Source organism: Lepidochelys kempii, chromosome 6, assembly GCF_965140265.1.
Source record: "Lepidochelys kempii isolate rLepKem1 chromosome 6, rLepKem1.hap2, whole genome shotgun sequence".
In the NCBI taxonomy this organism is placed as follows: Eukaryota; Metazoa; Chordata; order Testudines; family Cheloniidae; genus Lepidochelys; species Lepidochelys kempii.
This window is the reverse complement of record NC_133261.1, coordinates 128,715,283-128,732,960: the sequence shown is the minus strand read 5'-3', so window position 1 is coordinate 128,732,960 and position 17,678 is coordinate 128,715,283. Positions and strand designations below refer to the sequence as shown.

Sequence of the window (17,678 nt, the reverse complement as noted above, 5' to 3'; positions counted from 1 at the left end):
TAGGGAGAAACAAGGTGTGGGTGAGATATCTTTTATTGGACCAACTTCTTGGGGGGGAGGGGGGGTTGGGGAGGGAGGAGGAAAAGAGCAGAAGGGACTTTCCCAGAGCTTTTCCTCATGTCTGGGAAAGGTACTCAATGTCACAGCTAAATACAAGATTGAAGAGATAGTAATGCAAGGACAAAACAGAAAGCAATAGCACTAAATGCTGCTTTCATTCTTGCTGTAATAGTTTGAACAAGCCAAGAAGATGGCTCTTTACCTTTACACTGCGAAATAAATCTTTTTCTCTTGTGGTAGCTTCTTTGTAATGCATGAAATTATGCAAAGCAGTCTTGGCAGCTGTAAAAAGTACATGAAAGAAGATGTTAAATGGCATGTGCCAGCTTAAAGAGCTGCTGGGTTGAAAAGGACTAGTTGTGCTGTATACAGTACCTTTTCCTTTCTTCTGGGTGCCTGGAGTGAGCTTCACTTTGTATCTTGTAAAAGAAAAAAAAAAATCACACCATTTACCGGGTGTTAAGGAACTAACTCAAAGTGCTGCCAATCTGTCAAATTAAAATTCATTACTTCTTCAGATAATTCGCTGCAACTTACTTATAGTTTGTCATGGTAGTGTAAGGTGCACATATTGGTATAGCAAAGAGGAGGATATCCTCCGAGTGAGGCTGGCCTGTCAAAGAATTTAGCAGTCTCTCTCCTTCCTAAAATAGCAAAGACATTCCTTGCTGTCAAACTAGAAAAACAACATTTAAACAAAAAGCAACAATTAAAGCAATAAAAATAAACCCAATCTTTTACTACCGAAGAGGCTGGAATTTGGTCCTTCTCCCTCACAGCCCAAGTGCAGAGAAGTCATAATTCCCATGTGTATATCATACCATAATCTGTGGTCACAGTATTACTGAAATGTAGTCAATTTATCAAAAGATGATGGGCTATTGGAGAAGCTCTAGTTTAAAAAAAAAATCTGATAATTAAAATCTGAAGGTCCAAAATTACATGGATTTTCGTTTTAAATGAGGTAAAGGGGAGTTTCCAAATTTGGTTTATACTTTGGCATAGTCAATTAAGACTTGTTATTATAGAAAGAAAGTTTATACTTTTCCTCTTAGATAAATCCATTTCTTCAAATTGTCTAAGTGTGGAATACATCTACTGAAAGCTTTTGAGAAAATATATCCTATGTACATTGAAGGTAAAGGGCTTTTTAAAAAGTACAGTAAACAATTTTAAGTAAACTGGAACTTTTTGTCTTAAGAACTATTTTTATCACAGTTAGATTTTACTTATTGTGTCAGCCTATCAGGGATCTGGGATCCTCCACTATTCTGAGGTCTTGATGGAGTTAATCAGGTGAAGACAAAGGGAAAACTACTTAATGGGTTTGTCAAATCCTTGTTATTTTACCCAAGTTTTGTTGGAACTTGTGTATTTATTACCTTAATACTATGCACTAATACCGCCATACAACTGAGCGACTAGGAAGGTCACATTTCAGCTCCCCACTAGAAAAACTTTAACTGATTTGATCCTTATAATAAAGGAACATTTATACCTGGATTGACCATTTGCAACTTAACTGTGACTGAAAAAGCCAAATTATAATGCAGTGATATGTCTGAACTCATGGGGTCTGTACCAAAGTCACAATCAGTAAACCTCAGCTGTCATTACGCATAGTAGCCAAGTGCTTCACCTTTGTGACATGCCCGATCTCCTCCAAGTTAGGAATTGTTAGCCTCACTGACACTCCTCAAACTGGGTTAGCGGATAGGACCCTGGGGTCCAGGCCATTGGCAGTGTTGAGCAGAGAGACTTTTAAAAACTTTCTAAGCACTTTTATTCTAGCACTTTATTAGAAGTGTAAAGGTGATAATATTTACCTCATTTTCCTGTTGGTCTTGATCCTGTTCCTCCTGTACCACATATGTAAATAAAAGGAAACATTAACACTTGTAGAACATCAGAATCCTTCTCCCAGAAGGGTCATATTCACAGCAGATAGAAAGCCATGTGTGGGCACAGTCTCCTCAATGCATATGGAATGCCATTTTAAGGGAGAGCTAAGTGAAGTGCATTTTTATATAGGGTTTTTCTTTCTATCCCCAAACTCCCTTGGCACATGCAAAGGTGGAAGGAGACAGATTTGGGTGGAAATACTGAAATTCAAGCTGCCAATCTACAAAAGCTTTTATTGTTTTTTTTAACTGCACAATTGATACAGTATGACATTAAGAGATCCTCAGCACAGCTCAGCCACACATCGTACCCCTCAAACGTCTAGTTTTGGTGTGTCTGTGCTCCAGCGAAGCACCCTCCTGGTTTCTTGGGTTGGTGCCTCTTACAACTATTAAACATTAGTCCTGACATTATATACACTGATCTCAAAAAGAACAACCTGATCTAAGAAAAGCGGAAACTACACAAATGCAGTAGAGTAAGTAGTTCTGCAAGCACTACGCAGACTCGGTTTAATATTTATAGTACAATAAAGTAATGATTTAACAGCCTGAGCAGCAAAGTGTGGGGAATGAAACGTGTCTAGAATGTTTACCTTCTCCTCCTGCTGATCTTCCAGGGTCATGTCCTGTAACTCATGTGTTAATACTTCTACCGTGGGGGTTTCTTTACGACCTGCATCAACCTGATGGCCTCTGTTTGGTTTCTGGGCTTGTTTCTTTACTGATTCTTTTATTTTTCCTTTTTTACCTTTCTTCACTTTTTCTTCTTTGCTTGACCCTGCAGACTAGATTTCACATATGAAAATGATTTAAATCTACACTCAAGCACAGAACAAACAATACAAAGGAAAAGCCATAGTTATTTTGGCTTACACCCAATAGCTTCATTATGAGCTCTCTGTCTTCTTCATCCTGGTCCTTGTACTTCTCTTTCATTTTTTTCATTTTACTCTACAGATAAGAAAAATGGGGGTTAATAGTTTAGCAAACAACAAAAAGGAATTTCTGCAAATATCAACATAGAGCTCAACCCTTCACTGGTATATGGATTTGGTCTCTAATTCTTTTTAGTTTAAGCACTGTATTAACCCAACAGACGTCATTTCTATTCAGAGAAATATGAAATGCTGAAAGTTAGTCAATCAACAATTGTTATTAAACACAGACAACTATTCAACTGAGTCTAAATTTGTCAGATGCCTGGAGATGTTTGAATATGCAAATTGGAATATTGGGCAAATGCTAAAAAAAATTAAACATATGAAATGTGTCTTTCAGAGGGCCCTTTTCATTGGGTAAATCTAATCAATTCTGCAGCTTCATCCATTCTACCTTCTGCCCTCGTTTCATGGGCTGAGGGGCTGACATGCTCTTGTTTGAAACAGGAGAAGATGGGAGCTGTGTGCTGGTCTCTCTTTCCTTTCCTTCAGCTGGTTCTAAATCCTCTATGTCATGTTGCTGCTTCTTTTTCTTCATTTCCCTAAGAGAAAAATAATCATTGGGATATGCCCTCCTACAGGGTTCTGCTGCATGAAACGACAATGATCATACGTTAACATAGCACCTGACTTCCCAAAGGATACATTTCTACAAGTTCAGTCAATAGACCAATCAAGAACACGGAAAATAGGTCACATTGATGATAAAAATTCAACATTTAAACATAGAAGCCAATGACAAAGTGATTCAACAACACAGGAGAAACGGCTTACTTGCCACGACTGATCCCGGAAGATATACACTGGGATACAAGGCTACGTCTGAGTTCCCAGAGGAGGCCAAGGTAGGAACTTGCCAAGCTCAAAGCTATTCGTTTCCCCTCCCCTGACCTTGGAACAACAAGCAGCCCTGCTGCTTCAGCCAGTGTCGTTCATTCCTATCAAAATAAGTAACATATTGTCCAAAAAAAATACAGAACTCTTCTTTCTGAAGGGAGGCCCATCTTTCTCCAGAGAACAGCATCCACTAAGCCACTTCCTCTGCTCCAAAAGGTACGATTAACTAAATACCTTCTATTTCCTTCTGTCCTGTGTCAGGTTCTCTGCATGAAGGTTTGATTAGCATAGCCATGCAAACCTGTGAGCATCAGTGCTAGTGACAGGAGAACATAAGCGCCTAATGTCCAGCTCTCTCCACAACCTCACAATTCAGTTACCAGAACGTGTCTCCCTTCGCATTAGAGACAGACTCGAGCATTTCTGCCTGCTTCAGCTCAATCCAATACTGGCCCATGGACCAGCTGTTCCCAATGCAAGTTGCAAGCGCTGCATATTGGAAAACCTGCTCTCAAAGGTGTCCTTGTGTCTCAGAGAAAGGGATGTCAGACCAGTCCTGAGTGACTACAGTAGCCTTCACCCCCAAGCTCTTAAGGGGAATGTGGAAAGAATCATTGGTGACTTCCTGCTGAAATACTTCCTACCTCTTGCCTTTGATATAACCATGGCAGAATGAAAATAGTCACACCTCCTTCATTAGCCCATCCAGAATGGGGTAGCAGGATCTAGTTTTGATATATGGGACTGACAACCCAAACAAACAATCCAACTGAAAGAAATACTAGGGTGATTAATATTTCTTGATGTCTTCTCAGATCAATTATCTAATTTATTACTCCTATACAATGAGTTCGGGTAGAATGAAGACTCAGATGATTGCCTGCCAGAACACGGGACAAAGTTGGTGGCATGCTGGAAATCAAGCAGTAACTCCCCCCAACACAGATCTCATCTTGTGCTTTGAGTAAGGCATTGCCTGCTCCAAAGAGAAGTCAATAATAAGTTATCTGAGTGAGACACTAAAAGGCATCGAAGTCTTGACACATGCCAGTCACATTGATAAGTCAAGATCCTGAACACATCAACCATTTCAAGGAACATTTGTGACACCAAGCTGAAATTCTCCTCCAAGTCAACTTCATGTCACACTTATAGGAAACACTGGAAAAAGCCAGAAAATTGTTTAGCTCTGTCAATGATCCAGATGCTTGTGGGGATTCCCAAAGCAGAGGTAGCTGCACTCTGCTCTGGGACACAGGATATCATAACCATGCCTGTCCAGGAGGGACATGGTAAAGCAATATTTGGTGCAATCAACTGGAATGTTTGACTGATTCTCTGTATCTTTAAAGCATGAAAGGGGAAGAGGAAGAGATGCAGGCAAAAAAAAAAAAAAACACCACCAAAAAGCACAAAGGCCAAGAACAAAGAGAACTGAAGCACTCCGAGACCCACAGCTCCTACTGCATCAAAGTTGTGATCAACACAGATGGAGATGATCACCAGCAGAAACTGTCAGTTATTTATTTTTAAAAGAAATGAATAAAAAAGCACTAACAAGTTGACACACCAAACTAATTCTGTTGGATGAGTATTTGGCTGAAGACCTAAAGGTTTCTGGTTCAAGCCCTGGCTTTGACAAGTGTAACCAGAGTGAAAGAGAGGATGCCTAGAAGAAGATATGGCCAGATTAGCTGATATCAACATGGGTCAGGCAGCCACCTACTGGAAACTGGGAAGCTCCTTAAGAAACCACATCCAGAAAGGAAATTGGTGCCCCTTTGCCTCCAACTCCTACGTTCCACCTCAAGGGCTGGCAAGAGAAGCTGCTGGGCTTAGAACTGAGTTTGGATTCAGTTCCTGCCTTGTTTGCACACAGAAGCATGGGACCATCACCACTGCATCTTTGGGGTAAATAGTATTCTGTGGCATAGAAACCTGAACTAGATCACAAGCCCTCACAAATTAATTTCCACAGTGCAGAAGTTACCCTTTATATTCTGAACCAGACCTTTGAAATAACCCAGTATCCCATCAAAAAAATCAAATTCTTCCAGCTGATAAAAACCAGCTCCTTTGTGTTCACAGTGTCTGTTATATCCATATTGTTAATTTCAAGGGGCAAGAAACACACTGCAAGTGACTTCTTCAAAAAAGGTTAACTCCTCCTTAAGAAATGAGGACTTTCATACATGGAGATATTTAGACCTTTCCTTCCTTAAAATGAAGACATTCTTACCTTCTCTCCTTGGCTGATAAGTGTCTTCGCCCATGTGACTTACTGTCACTCTAAAAAAGTGAAATAAAGTTATATTTTATTATTTCCACTCATAGAAATCACATGCCGTGTTACTTGTTTGACGATCTTACCCGAGAGCTTACCAGGTTAGATGCTTCCTCTTTTGTAACCATTTTCTGGTGGGATCTGTGAAGACTGAAAGGTGCAGCATGTTGTTAGAGAAGTGCCACAAGTACTCCTTTTCTTTTAGTCTGATAACACAGTCCTGACATAGCAGCAGCTGCCACAACTGAGACAAACTAATTCAGAGTTGTCTATTGGGCATCATGTCCAGGAAAGATCCTTTCCTTTTCTGAACAGGTAAATAGCGTCAGCACTATGCTGCATCCAGGGGATTTTGCACACCACCCCAATGTACCCTGTAGAATGGGTAATGAAGTCTCTTTGTTTAGTGACCAGACACATTTAACCTAGCATTGAATCCAAATCTCTTGAGTTTGGATTTTCAAAGGAGCCTAAGGAAACTGAGTGCCTCTGAAAGCCCCAGCTGTGATAAATGAAATTAAGTCACAGAGAAACTGTGAAGTAGGCTCTCAGAGATCTTCCCCTGTTAGGTCTTTATTGCATGCACACAAATCCCACGCACACAAAGCATTATTTTTACAGCTGTAATACCTATTAAATAAACCCAGACTGAATGAATTGGAAACTGAAGTCTGATTTCTTGGGAGGACGGGTGGCAGTTTTCCCCGACTCACCCCTAAGTGCCTCAATGTCTACGGTGAGAGTGGTTCATTCTTATGCCCATTCATCTCGTTCCCTTCAAGCTGCTAAATAGTGCCATTTGTGAAGACAGCAGGGTAAGTGGTAGGAAGATTAGCCACTGGCACTAACTGGAGATCACCATCTCATTTCAGGTGGCAATAATTTTCACTCACTACCATCTTGAATAAGAACAGAAGTGACATTAGGCTTCCCATTTCCTGGGTCCTGGTAGAACACTTAAGTGGAAGAAGGTTGGTCTCCCCAAGTAGGAAAAATTGTAAAATGCCCTGTGCTTGAAGCACCCCTAGCCAATATATCTTGATTTTATTTTTTTTTTTAATAGTCCCCCACATGGCATTCTCATAAGCAAATTAGGGAAACGTGGTCTAGATGAAGTTACTACAAGGTGGGTGCACAATTGGCAGAAAGACCCTACTGAGAGAGCAGCGATCAACAGTTCACTGTCAAACTGGGAGGGTGTATCTAGTGGGGTCCCGCAGGGGTCAGTTTTGGGTCCGGTACTATGCACTATCTTCATTAATTACCTGAACAACAAGTGAGAGTATGCTTATTACATTTGCAGAGGACGCCAAGCTGAGAGGGGTTGCAAGCACTTTGGAGGACAGGATTAGAATTCAAAATGACCTCAACAAATTGAAGATGAAATTCAGTAAAGATAAGTGAAATACTCTGCATTTAATAAGGAAAAGTCAAACACACAACGATAAAATGGGGAATAACTGGTTAGCTGGTAGTGTTACTGAAATGGATCTGGGGGCTATCGTAGATCACAAATTGAAGGAGAGTCAACAATGTGATGCAGTTGTGAAAATGGCTAATCTCATTCTGGGGGTGTATGAACAGGAGTGTTGTATGTAAGACACAGGAGGTAACTGTCCCACTCCACTCGGCACTAGTGAGGCCTCAGCTGGAGTACTGTGTCCAGTGCTGGGCTCCATGCTTTAGGGAAGATGTGGACAAACTGGAGAGACTCTAGAGGAGAGCAACAAAAACAAAACAAGGTTTAGAAAACTTGACCTATGAGGAAAGGTTAAAAAAACTTGGGCATGTTTAGTCTTGAGAAAAGAAGATTGAGGAGGGACCTGGTAAGTGTTCAAGTATGTTAAGGAATGTTATAAAGAGGACTGTGATCAGTTGTTCTCCATGTTCACTGAAGATAGAAGTAGTAATGGGCTTAATCTGCAACAAGGGAGATTTAGGTTAAATAGTAGGGAACACTTTCTAACTCTAAGGGTAGTTAAGCTCTGGAACAGGCTTCCAAGGGAGGTCATGGAATTTCCATTGTTGAGATTTTTAAGAACCAGTTGGGCAAACACCTGTCAGAGATGGTCTAGGTTTACTTGGGTCCCACTTCAGGGAAGTGGGCTGGACTTGATGACTTCAAGGTTCCATCCAGCCCTACATTTCTATGATTCTATAATAGCATTGGCAATGGCCAAAATACCACATATGCCCCAGCCAGAGAATGCATTAGCGCGGTGGTTACTACAGTCAGGAGAAGGGGGAATAAGATAACCCAAAATGAAGAACTGTGTAACTGTGTAGAGAAGACCATCTAGGAAGGGCGGGGCAGCACTACCAGACATGTATACACTTGTTTTACTTGGTATTCAGGCAGCCTGCATCTTTGAACACTAGGATTAAATCTTATGTACTCATTGCAATCCCTCTTATCACATAAACATAGTTTAAGGCACTGACATTCTTAGAATGGCTCATACCGCTGACAAACGTGGAGGCTCTTTTGGTTACCTTTGTGGTTGAAGATGTGACAGGTCAATTGCAGTGTCTGGATAATTTATCTCCTCCTCCTTTACTTCACTCATCAGCTCCTGACCTTCAGCCTCTTCTTCAGATTCTACATCATCGTCTTCAGAGGTTCCCTCTTGTGCTGGTAGCTTGTTTATTCCATCCTTGTCTGCATGAGCAACGTCCTCCTCGGGGTTACTGTTAGACCTGACTTCAATACCATCAGGCATTTCTTGAGGCAGTGCCTTCTCATCATCAGTGCTGCTATCATCTCCTTCTGGTGCTTCTTCTAAATGAGGTAGGAGAAAAGACATTTCAGTTTACAGACACTAGACTAACACATTACTAATTCAGGGAGCTGAATGCACATCCCAATGTATTTTTAAGAGTTCCCAGCATGCCCACAGTAAAATATATTAAACCCTGCATAATACCTAGTAGCTCCACTTCTTCTGACACCAGTTCATTGGTACTACTGGTCACAGACTCCATATCCTCATCCTGCACTTTGATCTTTCGTTCGTCTCTGTGTCTCCAAACACAAGATTCTTCCACCTAAATGACAGAAGCAGGTCCTTTTTATTGAGCAAAAGGATTTCCAAGGAAACTGGCTTATACCAAACCCAATGAGAAACTGTAGTGAATGAACACGTGGAACTTCAAATCTTTCTACTGATTCTTAGGAGCCCAACAACAATGTTCATCATGGGCTCCATTCAATGGACAGAATCCCATTGAGTTCTGTGAGGACTGGATCTGGCCAAGAGATTGAAAACTACTATATTAATGCAAGCTCTTGTGTGGAAACCATTTGGCAAATCTTAGTGTCCCTTATTTGTCTTGACATCATCTTCCTGTTTTTTCAGCATGCCCTTCAATCTTATTCCTCTCCAGGAACAAATTCTGTGTGTCCCTTGAACTCATTTACACATTCCTGAAACTGCCTTCCCTGGTGATTAATTTCCAGCCTTTATATGCAACAACTGACTTGCCTACTTCCATTTCTTTTCCTTATTTTTATGTAAAGTCTCCTAAGTTTTTGAGCTCCTTTACCATGGAAAGGAATAGGGGAAAAAGTTTGAAAGCATGTCCCTAGAAGATGAAGGCTAGTGGGAGCCCACTGTAGCTAGTCACACACCCATCAGACTGCCCACAAAAAGGGAGCTTTACAAACTCCTGCTAACACTTTAAACACTTGTTATTAAAAAAAAAAAATATCTGGAGGTGCCGTGGTCACAGGGTTTGTTCTAAATAAATAATTAAAAACAGGAATCCCACTCCAGGGGGAAAAGTATTTAAAGAGTGGCAGCTTCTTTGATAAGCTTAGCCCATTGTACCCAGTTTGTTTCTTCAGTTGGCGGTTTCTGAGCTGCATGCCCACTCTCATGAACTAGATTAAAGGTTTCTCTTCCATTCAGAGCTAACAGAATGATAGTGACCTACTGGAAGGGAAAGGTGCTCATGGGAATTAAGGATTGTTGTGAACTATTACAGCTTTATGTTTATGTAACAAAAAGGAGACAAATGTAAGCAATGAATGGGACAGTACCTTAAATAAGAAGCTAAACCCCATCATAAGATATGAAGGTGGAAGAAAGTTTTTTTTCCCTGGGGAAAAAAAGGAAAACATAAGGTGGTTTAAATATATAAACATATTTTGCCAGCTTCTTGCAGTGATCCTTGCCACTGTAGAAGATACAGATTTTTTGGACAATTGTGGTTTACAAATTGATGGTCTCTCTTCAAGTTCTCACCTCTTATCATGAAGCTCCCTGTAGTCAGATATTCTCCAGTTGGTGCTGTTTTAGACACCTGAGAAGAGCATCACATATTGTATATTTAATAAAGTACCGTAGAAAACGGTGCCTCACTGAGTAATAACGGTAATAAAAATGAGCATTTAAGCTAACTGAATTTCTGATTTCTAAGGACAGCTTTTTAACTTCACAAAGTGAAGAGTATTATAGGGAGGATTTGCTGAGGAACAACCTCCCATCACCTGAAGCCTTTAAATCATCACTGGATGTCTTCCTAAAAGATGCTCTGGTTCAACCAGAAGTTACTGGCCTTCATGTCGAAATCACTGGATAAAATTTAATAGACTGTGTTATGCAGGGGATCAGATTTGAGCATAACAGTCCCCTCTGGCCTTAAAAATCTATGAATCTGAGGGCTTGTTTTCAGTTCCGGGGTAAGCTGACCTAAGATACGCTACTCCAGCTACGTGAATAACGCGCTCTGCTGTCGATTTAGCGGGTCTAGTAAGACCCACTAAATTAACACCCGTAGGGGTGTTGATCTCCTCAGTAGTGAAGACAAGCCCTCAGTTTCTTCCCAGACCTAACTTAAGTGGGCTCTGTAATGGAAGACTCCCCATTCCACTGCTCCCAGGGCAATACTGTGCTCTGCTTGCAGGAGGTTCCTTTTGAGACCAGCCTTCTTAGCCAGAGGGAAAGTCCTTAATCAGTCTTGAGATTACAGGTTCAAATCACAGCAGAAAGAAATTGTTTTCCCGATAGGGAAGCAGTGAGAGATTCCAACAACTTTTTGGGAACCAGTCTTTCACTGTTAGTGCCCAAGACACAACTAAAACCACATACAGATACCTAAGTAGAGATACTAGAAATGTTTACATGAGCTAGCCTCAGTTACAATACAGTGCCATGAAGAAAGAACATATTGAAAAGGGTAAACTACAGCAGGCTTGGTGAAATTATGTCAAATGACTGTATCTAGAAAACAGATCAGCTTTTCATGTTGCCTGCCCATTCCAACATTCTAGGTGTTTTACGACAAAACAAACAAACCCTTATTTAATATGTGAATTAAAGTTCTAACAGAACATTAAAAACTGATTACACTTCTTAAAAATCATTCCCAATCTGACCTTGTGCTGGGGTGCACCACGCCCTTTGAGGAGGCCTGCTGGAGGCCTTGCGGTCCTACCACACTCCGCTCCAGAAAAGGCATAGTAAAGGTAGGTCCTCCAGGCTTGTGCTGAAAGGCTGCAGGGGAGCAGCCAATCAGACCCTAGCAGGCTCAGTTAAAAAGAGCAGCACAGCCACCTGAGCAAGTCAGTTCCTGACGGGGACTGAAAGGGAAAAGACAGAGACTCTCCAGGCAAGGAGGCCTGGGTGAGACCCTGCGCAAACAGGAAACAAGAAAGTAGAACCCAAGGACTATAGCCTAAGGCAGAGATTCTCAAACTGTGGTCCACGGATCACCAGTGGTCTGCCAGCTCCATTCAGATGGTCCGCGGATAGTTCCCTCTAAGGTGCACGCCTGGGCGGCCACCCACCTGATTAGTGGAGCCGTGCAGACATGGCTCCATTAATTAGGTTCCTGGACCGTGGAGAAGACACACATGTAAGGTGAGGTAGTGGCCTTTGGGGGAAATAGGGGGTAGGTGGGAGGGGGCAGTGGAGTGAGACGGGGGGTGGAATTTAGAACGTGCAAGGCTGCGGCTGCCAGAGGAAGAGGAGACTTTCCCCAGCTCCAGGGCTGCGGCTGCCAGAGGAAGAGGAGACTTTCCCCAGCTCCAGGGCTGCGGCTGCCAGAGAGAGATGGCCCTCCTTCCCAGCCTCAGCTCTGTGGCTGGGGAGATACCCCTCCCCTCCTTCCCAGCCCCAGCTCGGGGGCTGCCACAGCAGGAGAGAGAGGGCACATCCATTGCATTAGAAAGGTAAGACTACTGATATTAAAATATGAGTTGTGTGCTTTTATCTGTAGAACAAAATTTTTTTTAATTTTTTAATTTAATTTTTTTATATATAGTGCTTTTATCCAAAGCACTTTACAATAGTTAGCTAACGGTACAAACAATCTTTGGAAAGATCATTTAGTGGTCCACCGAGACCCTCAGCAATTTTCAAGTGGTCCGTGAAAAAAAAAAAGTTTGAGAACCACTGACCTAAGGTAATGGGTGAAGGTGATGGGACCGAGTGGGAAGCCATCCAGGAGTACCAGCAGCAACCAAGTAGAGGAAATAGTATGTGGCTGTTGTCTATAGGATACCTGGGTTGGGACCTGGAATAGTGGGTGGGCCCGGGTTCCCCCACCGTCCACAGGAGAAGTGGCTTAAGCCTCAAGGAGGTGATAAGACTCTGCATAAAAAGCCCAAGAAAGGGGCTGGGAATTTAAACAGGACCAGGGATGGGGCCGAAGACCCTGAAGAGGGCCAACCATTCTTTCAACTTTGTTACTGCCAGAAGGGGACTGAAGTTAAGGCATAAACTGGCTGGAGAGCTGGGATGCCAGAGAACTGCTGATGACAAAGTCTCCAGGGAGACCGCCTTGGGGGCAGTGTTCTCTAACAGGGCAGGGACAGACTGAAAGCTAGCCCAGAAGGGGCTGAGAATTGAGCCCAAAGGCAGGGCCGCAGATGACTACTTAGGCACAGTGATAGTCCGTGTTGGAACTTTGTCACCTGGAAGGGATTCCCTCTTGCATTTAGACTATGGCTAGGTCTATACTACAGCTTATGTTGGCATAACTTACATCATCCCCCTGAGAGAGACAAGTTACACCGACATAAGCGCCGGCGTGGACAGCACTATGTCAGCAGAAGAGCTTCTTCCACGACATAGCTACTGCTACTCGTGGAGGCTGAAGTATTTAAGACGACAGGAGAACTCTCTCCTGTTGGCTTAGAGCAGCTGCACCACTGTAAACTCTATAGTGTAGCCGTGGCCTATGTGTGACTTAGCCGGAGGGCTGAGCCACTGAAGACCCACCTGATGAGGGCAACAGGAAACAGGCAACCTGAGCCAAGAGAGAGTGCAGGTTTGCACCCACAGGAGGCGCTCACAAGAGATGAGTGCAGCACATCACAGACCTTTAACCTCTTTTTAAAAGATGCTGAACCCACAGCATTTCTTGGGTCCTGGGCCCATTATACCAAAGATTCACAAACCAAGGCCGCTGTCGTAGAGCCAGGGAGAACTTGTAAGGACCATCACATATAATACACAACTGTTTCTTTCAGTCTTTAATTTCATCGGTGGTGACATTTACATCGACAGTTCCACACTCATTCTTTCAGAGATTAACTTCTCAAAACGAACAGGCAAGATCTCCTTACCTGGTGATGATAGACCCACCAGGCACTAGTGATGACACGAGCATCCCACGCAGCACTGTAACATAATGCCATGGTGCCGGCCTCAGTCAGGGTCCGGGGAGGGATCAGCTCACCTGTAACAGCAACACCACCACATTTGCGTTAGCTGAGCACACGTTTAAAAAAGTAACCAGACATCGTACAAAAGCATCTCCGAGTGGGGATCTACAGAGGCAGGTCCTGAAGGCAATTTTCCTGCACAAAACAAGTACTGTGCTATTATGGCTTCCTCACTGGCTTGCACATTAATAAGGAAGGACTTCAGACTAAACCTCGTCAACTCGACGTCTGAAGTGAAACGAAGAGCGGACAAGGATGTAGCAGTACATTTTTACTGAAGTCCATTAAATTTCAAATTGTTTGTGTTTAACAGATTATAAATCAGAGCCAACCACAGACTTAATTACCTGTAGGATTCTTGATTACACAGCTAGTTGCACCATGTAGGTCAGCATGCACATATATATCTCCTAAAACAGAAGAGATAAGATTGGGACACATCACTGAGCACACTTAATTGCTGCACTGATCATTAAAAGAGGGTTCCAAGCTTTGAATTAGAAACTGATTTACTTGGAGCACTGCCAAAACATTCACATATTCAGGGGAAGTAATTATGTCTACTTGTCAGTTATACCCCATACTAATTGTCATTTATTCTGACATCAATATCATGGTGAACTAAGACCTTTGGTATGCTAATATATTGCAATACTTCTGAATTCTGTATTCTGCTGTAGAACAGGGGTTCTCAACTTTTTTCTTTCTGAGGGCCCCCCCGCAACATCCTATAAAAACTCCACAGCCCACTTGTGCCACAACAACTGTTTTTCTGCATATAAAAGCCAGGACCCAGTATTAGGGGTATCAAGTAGGCAACTGCCTGGGGCCCCACGCCACAGGGAGCCCTGTGAAACAAAGTTGCTCAGGCTTCAGCATGTGGTGGCTGGTCTCAGGGCCCCAGGCTTCAACCCCATGAGGTGGGGCTTTGGCTTTCTGCCCTGGGCCCCAACAAGTCTAATGCTGGCCCTGCTTGACAGCCCCTTGAAATCCACTCGCAGCCCCCCTACGGAGTCCAGGACCCCTGGTTGAGAACCACTGCTGCAGGAAAATACTAGCTATAACTTATGTCTATGGTCTTACGCTCCTCCATGTGGAACAGTGTACAACTGCAAAAGGTAAAGTCTGTTAGTTTGCTTTTTAACTCAGTTCAGGCAATTTCAAAACTATTGGGTGAAGCTGCATTCCATACCACACCTCACACATGGACATAATTATAAAGCTCCAAAGAACTTCAGTCTGAAATTCCAGACAATGTAGCAAAATGAGAATGCGTACAAGCAAGCTGAATTTTATACACAAGCTAATAAAGATCTAATAGTGTTCCTCAGTTTTGGATGTACAATACAAGCATTTATAACAATCAGCAAAGAAAACAAAAACTATGCTGACATGCTTGATTTAATCTTACTAACCTGATTTCAAATATCGCTTCACAATCATTTCATTCTGCTGTTGATCTCTTCCAGCTATAATGAGGTAATTTTCAGAGCTAATAAACCACAGGAACTTCTCAAACCTGTCAAATTACATCAAACCACGCTGTATAAAATAACTGGAACTGTTTGCCTATTACAGAAAGTATGGTTTTTGCCAGGGTCTCAGTACTTTAATGTATTACAGGTGGAAAGACAGGTATTCTCAAAGATACTTCGTTTTGTTGATCAGCTACAGTTTCATACATATGTATATGGCATAAATTCAAGGTATTGTACAAATGTAATTGGACTGTCAATCATATTCTTTAAAAGGACACATCAAGCAAATCTCACAATCTATTTTTTTTAACTATAATTGCTACTTTTAAAACAGCTGTTTATAAAAAGAGAGAAAGTATTTCTTTTCCATGTTTACTCTGTGTGCATTTAAAATCACTTTGTGTACAGTCAGTCTCCCCAGTTGTTTGTGTGGATCTTTTATATTGCAGATAGAGAAAATGTTTAAAATTTTAGGAAAACATGGCTTCAATCCCACAAGAGGATCCACATAGGCAGATCCGCGCACCCATGCAGAGCACTCTTGAAGGGCCCCACCCAGGTGGATCTACCGGCAGGACTGGGGCTTATAACTAAAACCACAACAACTGACAAGGGACATACGGGTGGGTGTAGTACCAAAACACTACTTTTAACTCTTTTTTTAAAAACCAAATTAGATTTCATGTCAACAACGTCCTTTTAAATTTACACAGACTCACACACTCATCTGAGAGGGTAACTATCAAAAGTTTACTTGCCAATAAACCTTTCTTGCTTTCTGAATGGTGGTAACTGTTTGAACTTCTTTCAATGTTTGCTTTGTCTTCTTTTCTGCTGATTTGAATGCCTGTTTAGGAAATATGGACATTCCCAATTCTACAAATGCAGTGATCATACAAGCAATAGCCAAACAGTAAGACAATATGAAGAAAAATACCCCCAAAATGTAGTTTGAGACAGTATAGTCACTCGTTTTGCACATAATTCAATTTGCAGACCTAAAAACCATTTCTGCCCGTGCAAAATCAGAGGCACTTCATTAACGGCTGTCTTAAAATCTTCATAATTTTGAAAAGGCATGTCTCCATTATTCTGTCATGTAGTTTCTCTAAAATGTGTGTTCTGAAAATAACATCAGCTACCTGATCATAATGGCTCTTGTTAATGCTGCCTCAGCTACTGGTCTGTCAGCATTTCCATTATAAAATGCTTTTAAGGAGTTCATAACTGTTGATGGAAACTAAATGATTCAAGGCTGCAACTTGTCAGCCCTACATGTAGGTTAAATTGTTTTGGCAAGCTTGATGGGAGGGGGTTGAAACATTAAATCAGCGTAACAGTATTAACACAAAAAAGGTACATTTTAAACAAACCAGGAAAAGGTAATAATAAATACCTTCTCTGCAGCTTCTACTGTCTTCTGTGTTTTTTTGGCTGCATGTCTCTTATGATCATAATATCTGTGAAACACAAATTCATTTACATCTCAGATCCCAGTATATTAACTCATTTTTAGAGCTATTTCTTCCCACGGTACTTCGTGCCAGCAGTAAATACTTCATTCTGATAAGGAAAATGTTATGTTTGGCTTAGCTTTTTTGCCTATTGCCTATCACTGTGAATCTGAAAATTGCATCAGTTGAAATGAAGTTACTAATTTATTACCCTCACTAGAAATGTAGAGCCCTGCCTTTATATTTACTTTGCAGAGAAAGTAGCCATTATGTCCTGTGTCTGTTTCTATGCTTGATGTAATTAACATTAAATTAAAATGATTATCAGAGACTGGTTAACACAGAAATGGCAAGACAACATTCTGGGGCGGAGGAATGGACAGTCTATAACTAAGGTAAGGCTACACACTCTAAATATTTCTGTAGGAAAAAGACTAATTCCTATGATAGTAGCAGAGTCTATTGAAATTAAGCTAAGGAGCAGACTACTAAAAATATACACATTTTAAATCTTACTTTTTAGCATTGGCATATGCAGACAAACTGAGATCAACATCAACCAACAATGGCTTGTTTTTCTGAGGTTTCTTCAGCTGTTTATTTTTATGCTTTTTCTTCTTCCCTTTTGGTTCTTCAACTTCTTTCCAATGATCAGCTTCGTCATCTTCTTCTTCCTCCTCCTCCTCCGATAATACATACGGGTTTCTATCAAAATATAAAAGTATATTGATTGTCTTAAAAAGTACTCCAGACTTTTTATTGTAAAAGTTAGCAAGATGCATTCCTCCTTCCATTAATTTTGTAAATAATATTACAAAAGATACACACTCTTGTTTTCAATCTGAAGAAGGCTCTATGGTTATGAATAAAGATAAATGTATAATTATAACAGTTTTGATTATGCACTTTCACACAGGAGAAGGAGGAGGAGAACAAAGATGAAACAAATACAGGACATTTTACCCTTGATCTTTGTGCAAAATGAAGACTAGATAGTGGCTCATTATGTTTAATCAAAGCAAATGCAAGCTAGGTAACGGTCTGAGATTTTGTG

At 41.4% G+C, this 17,678-nt stretch overlaps 1 protein-coding gene across 2 annotated transcripts in view; it reads right to left on the bottom strand.

Annotated features, from left to right (window-relative positions):
* NEMF (nuclear export mediator factor) overlaps positions 1-17,678 on the bottom strand; it is a 43,281-nt gene that overhangs the window by 5,659 nt on the left and 19,944 nt on the right. For both annotated transcript variants that reach the window (XM_073350220.1, XM_073350222.1), the window contains 19 exons: positions 17,141-17,329; positions 16,567-16,630; positions 15,929-16,017; positions 15,108-15,211; positions 14,040-14,102; positions 13,594-13,706; positions 10,268-10,325; positions 10,063-10,121; positions 8,948-9,068; positions 8,517-8,802; positions 6,122-6,173; positions 5,979-6,028; positions 3,297-3,444; positions 2,838-2,915; positions 2,558-2,749; positions 1,887-1,919; positions 598-704; positions 436-479; positions 263-342 (listed from right to left, as the gene is read on the bottom strand). In XM_073350220.1, coding sequence (XP_073206321.1) covers positions 263-342; positions 436-479; positions 598-704; positions 1,887-1,919; positions 2,558-2,749; positions 2,838-2,915; positions 3,297-3,444; positions 5,979-6,028; positions 6,122-6,173; positions 8,517-8,802; positions 8,948-9,068; positions 10,063-10,121; positions 10,268-10,325; positions 13,594-13,706; positions 14,040-14,102; positions 15,108-15,211; positions 15,929-16,017; positions 16,567-16,630; positions 17,141-17,329 — 1,930 coding nt within the window. The remainder of the gene's footprint in view (positions 1-262; positions 343-435; positions 480-597; positions 705-1,886; positions 1,920-2,557; positions 2,750-2,837; positions 2,916-3,296; positions 3,445-5,978; positions 6,029-6,121; positions 6,174-8,516; positions 8,803-8,947; positions 9,069-10,062; positions 10,122-10,267; positions 10,326-13,593; positions 13,707-14,039; positions 14,103-15,107; positions 15,212-15,928; positions 16,018-16,566; positions 16,631-17,140; positions 17,330-17,678) is intronic.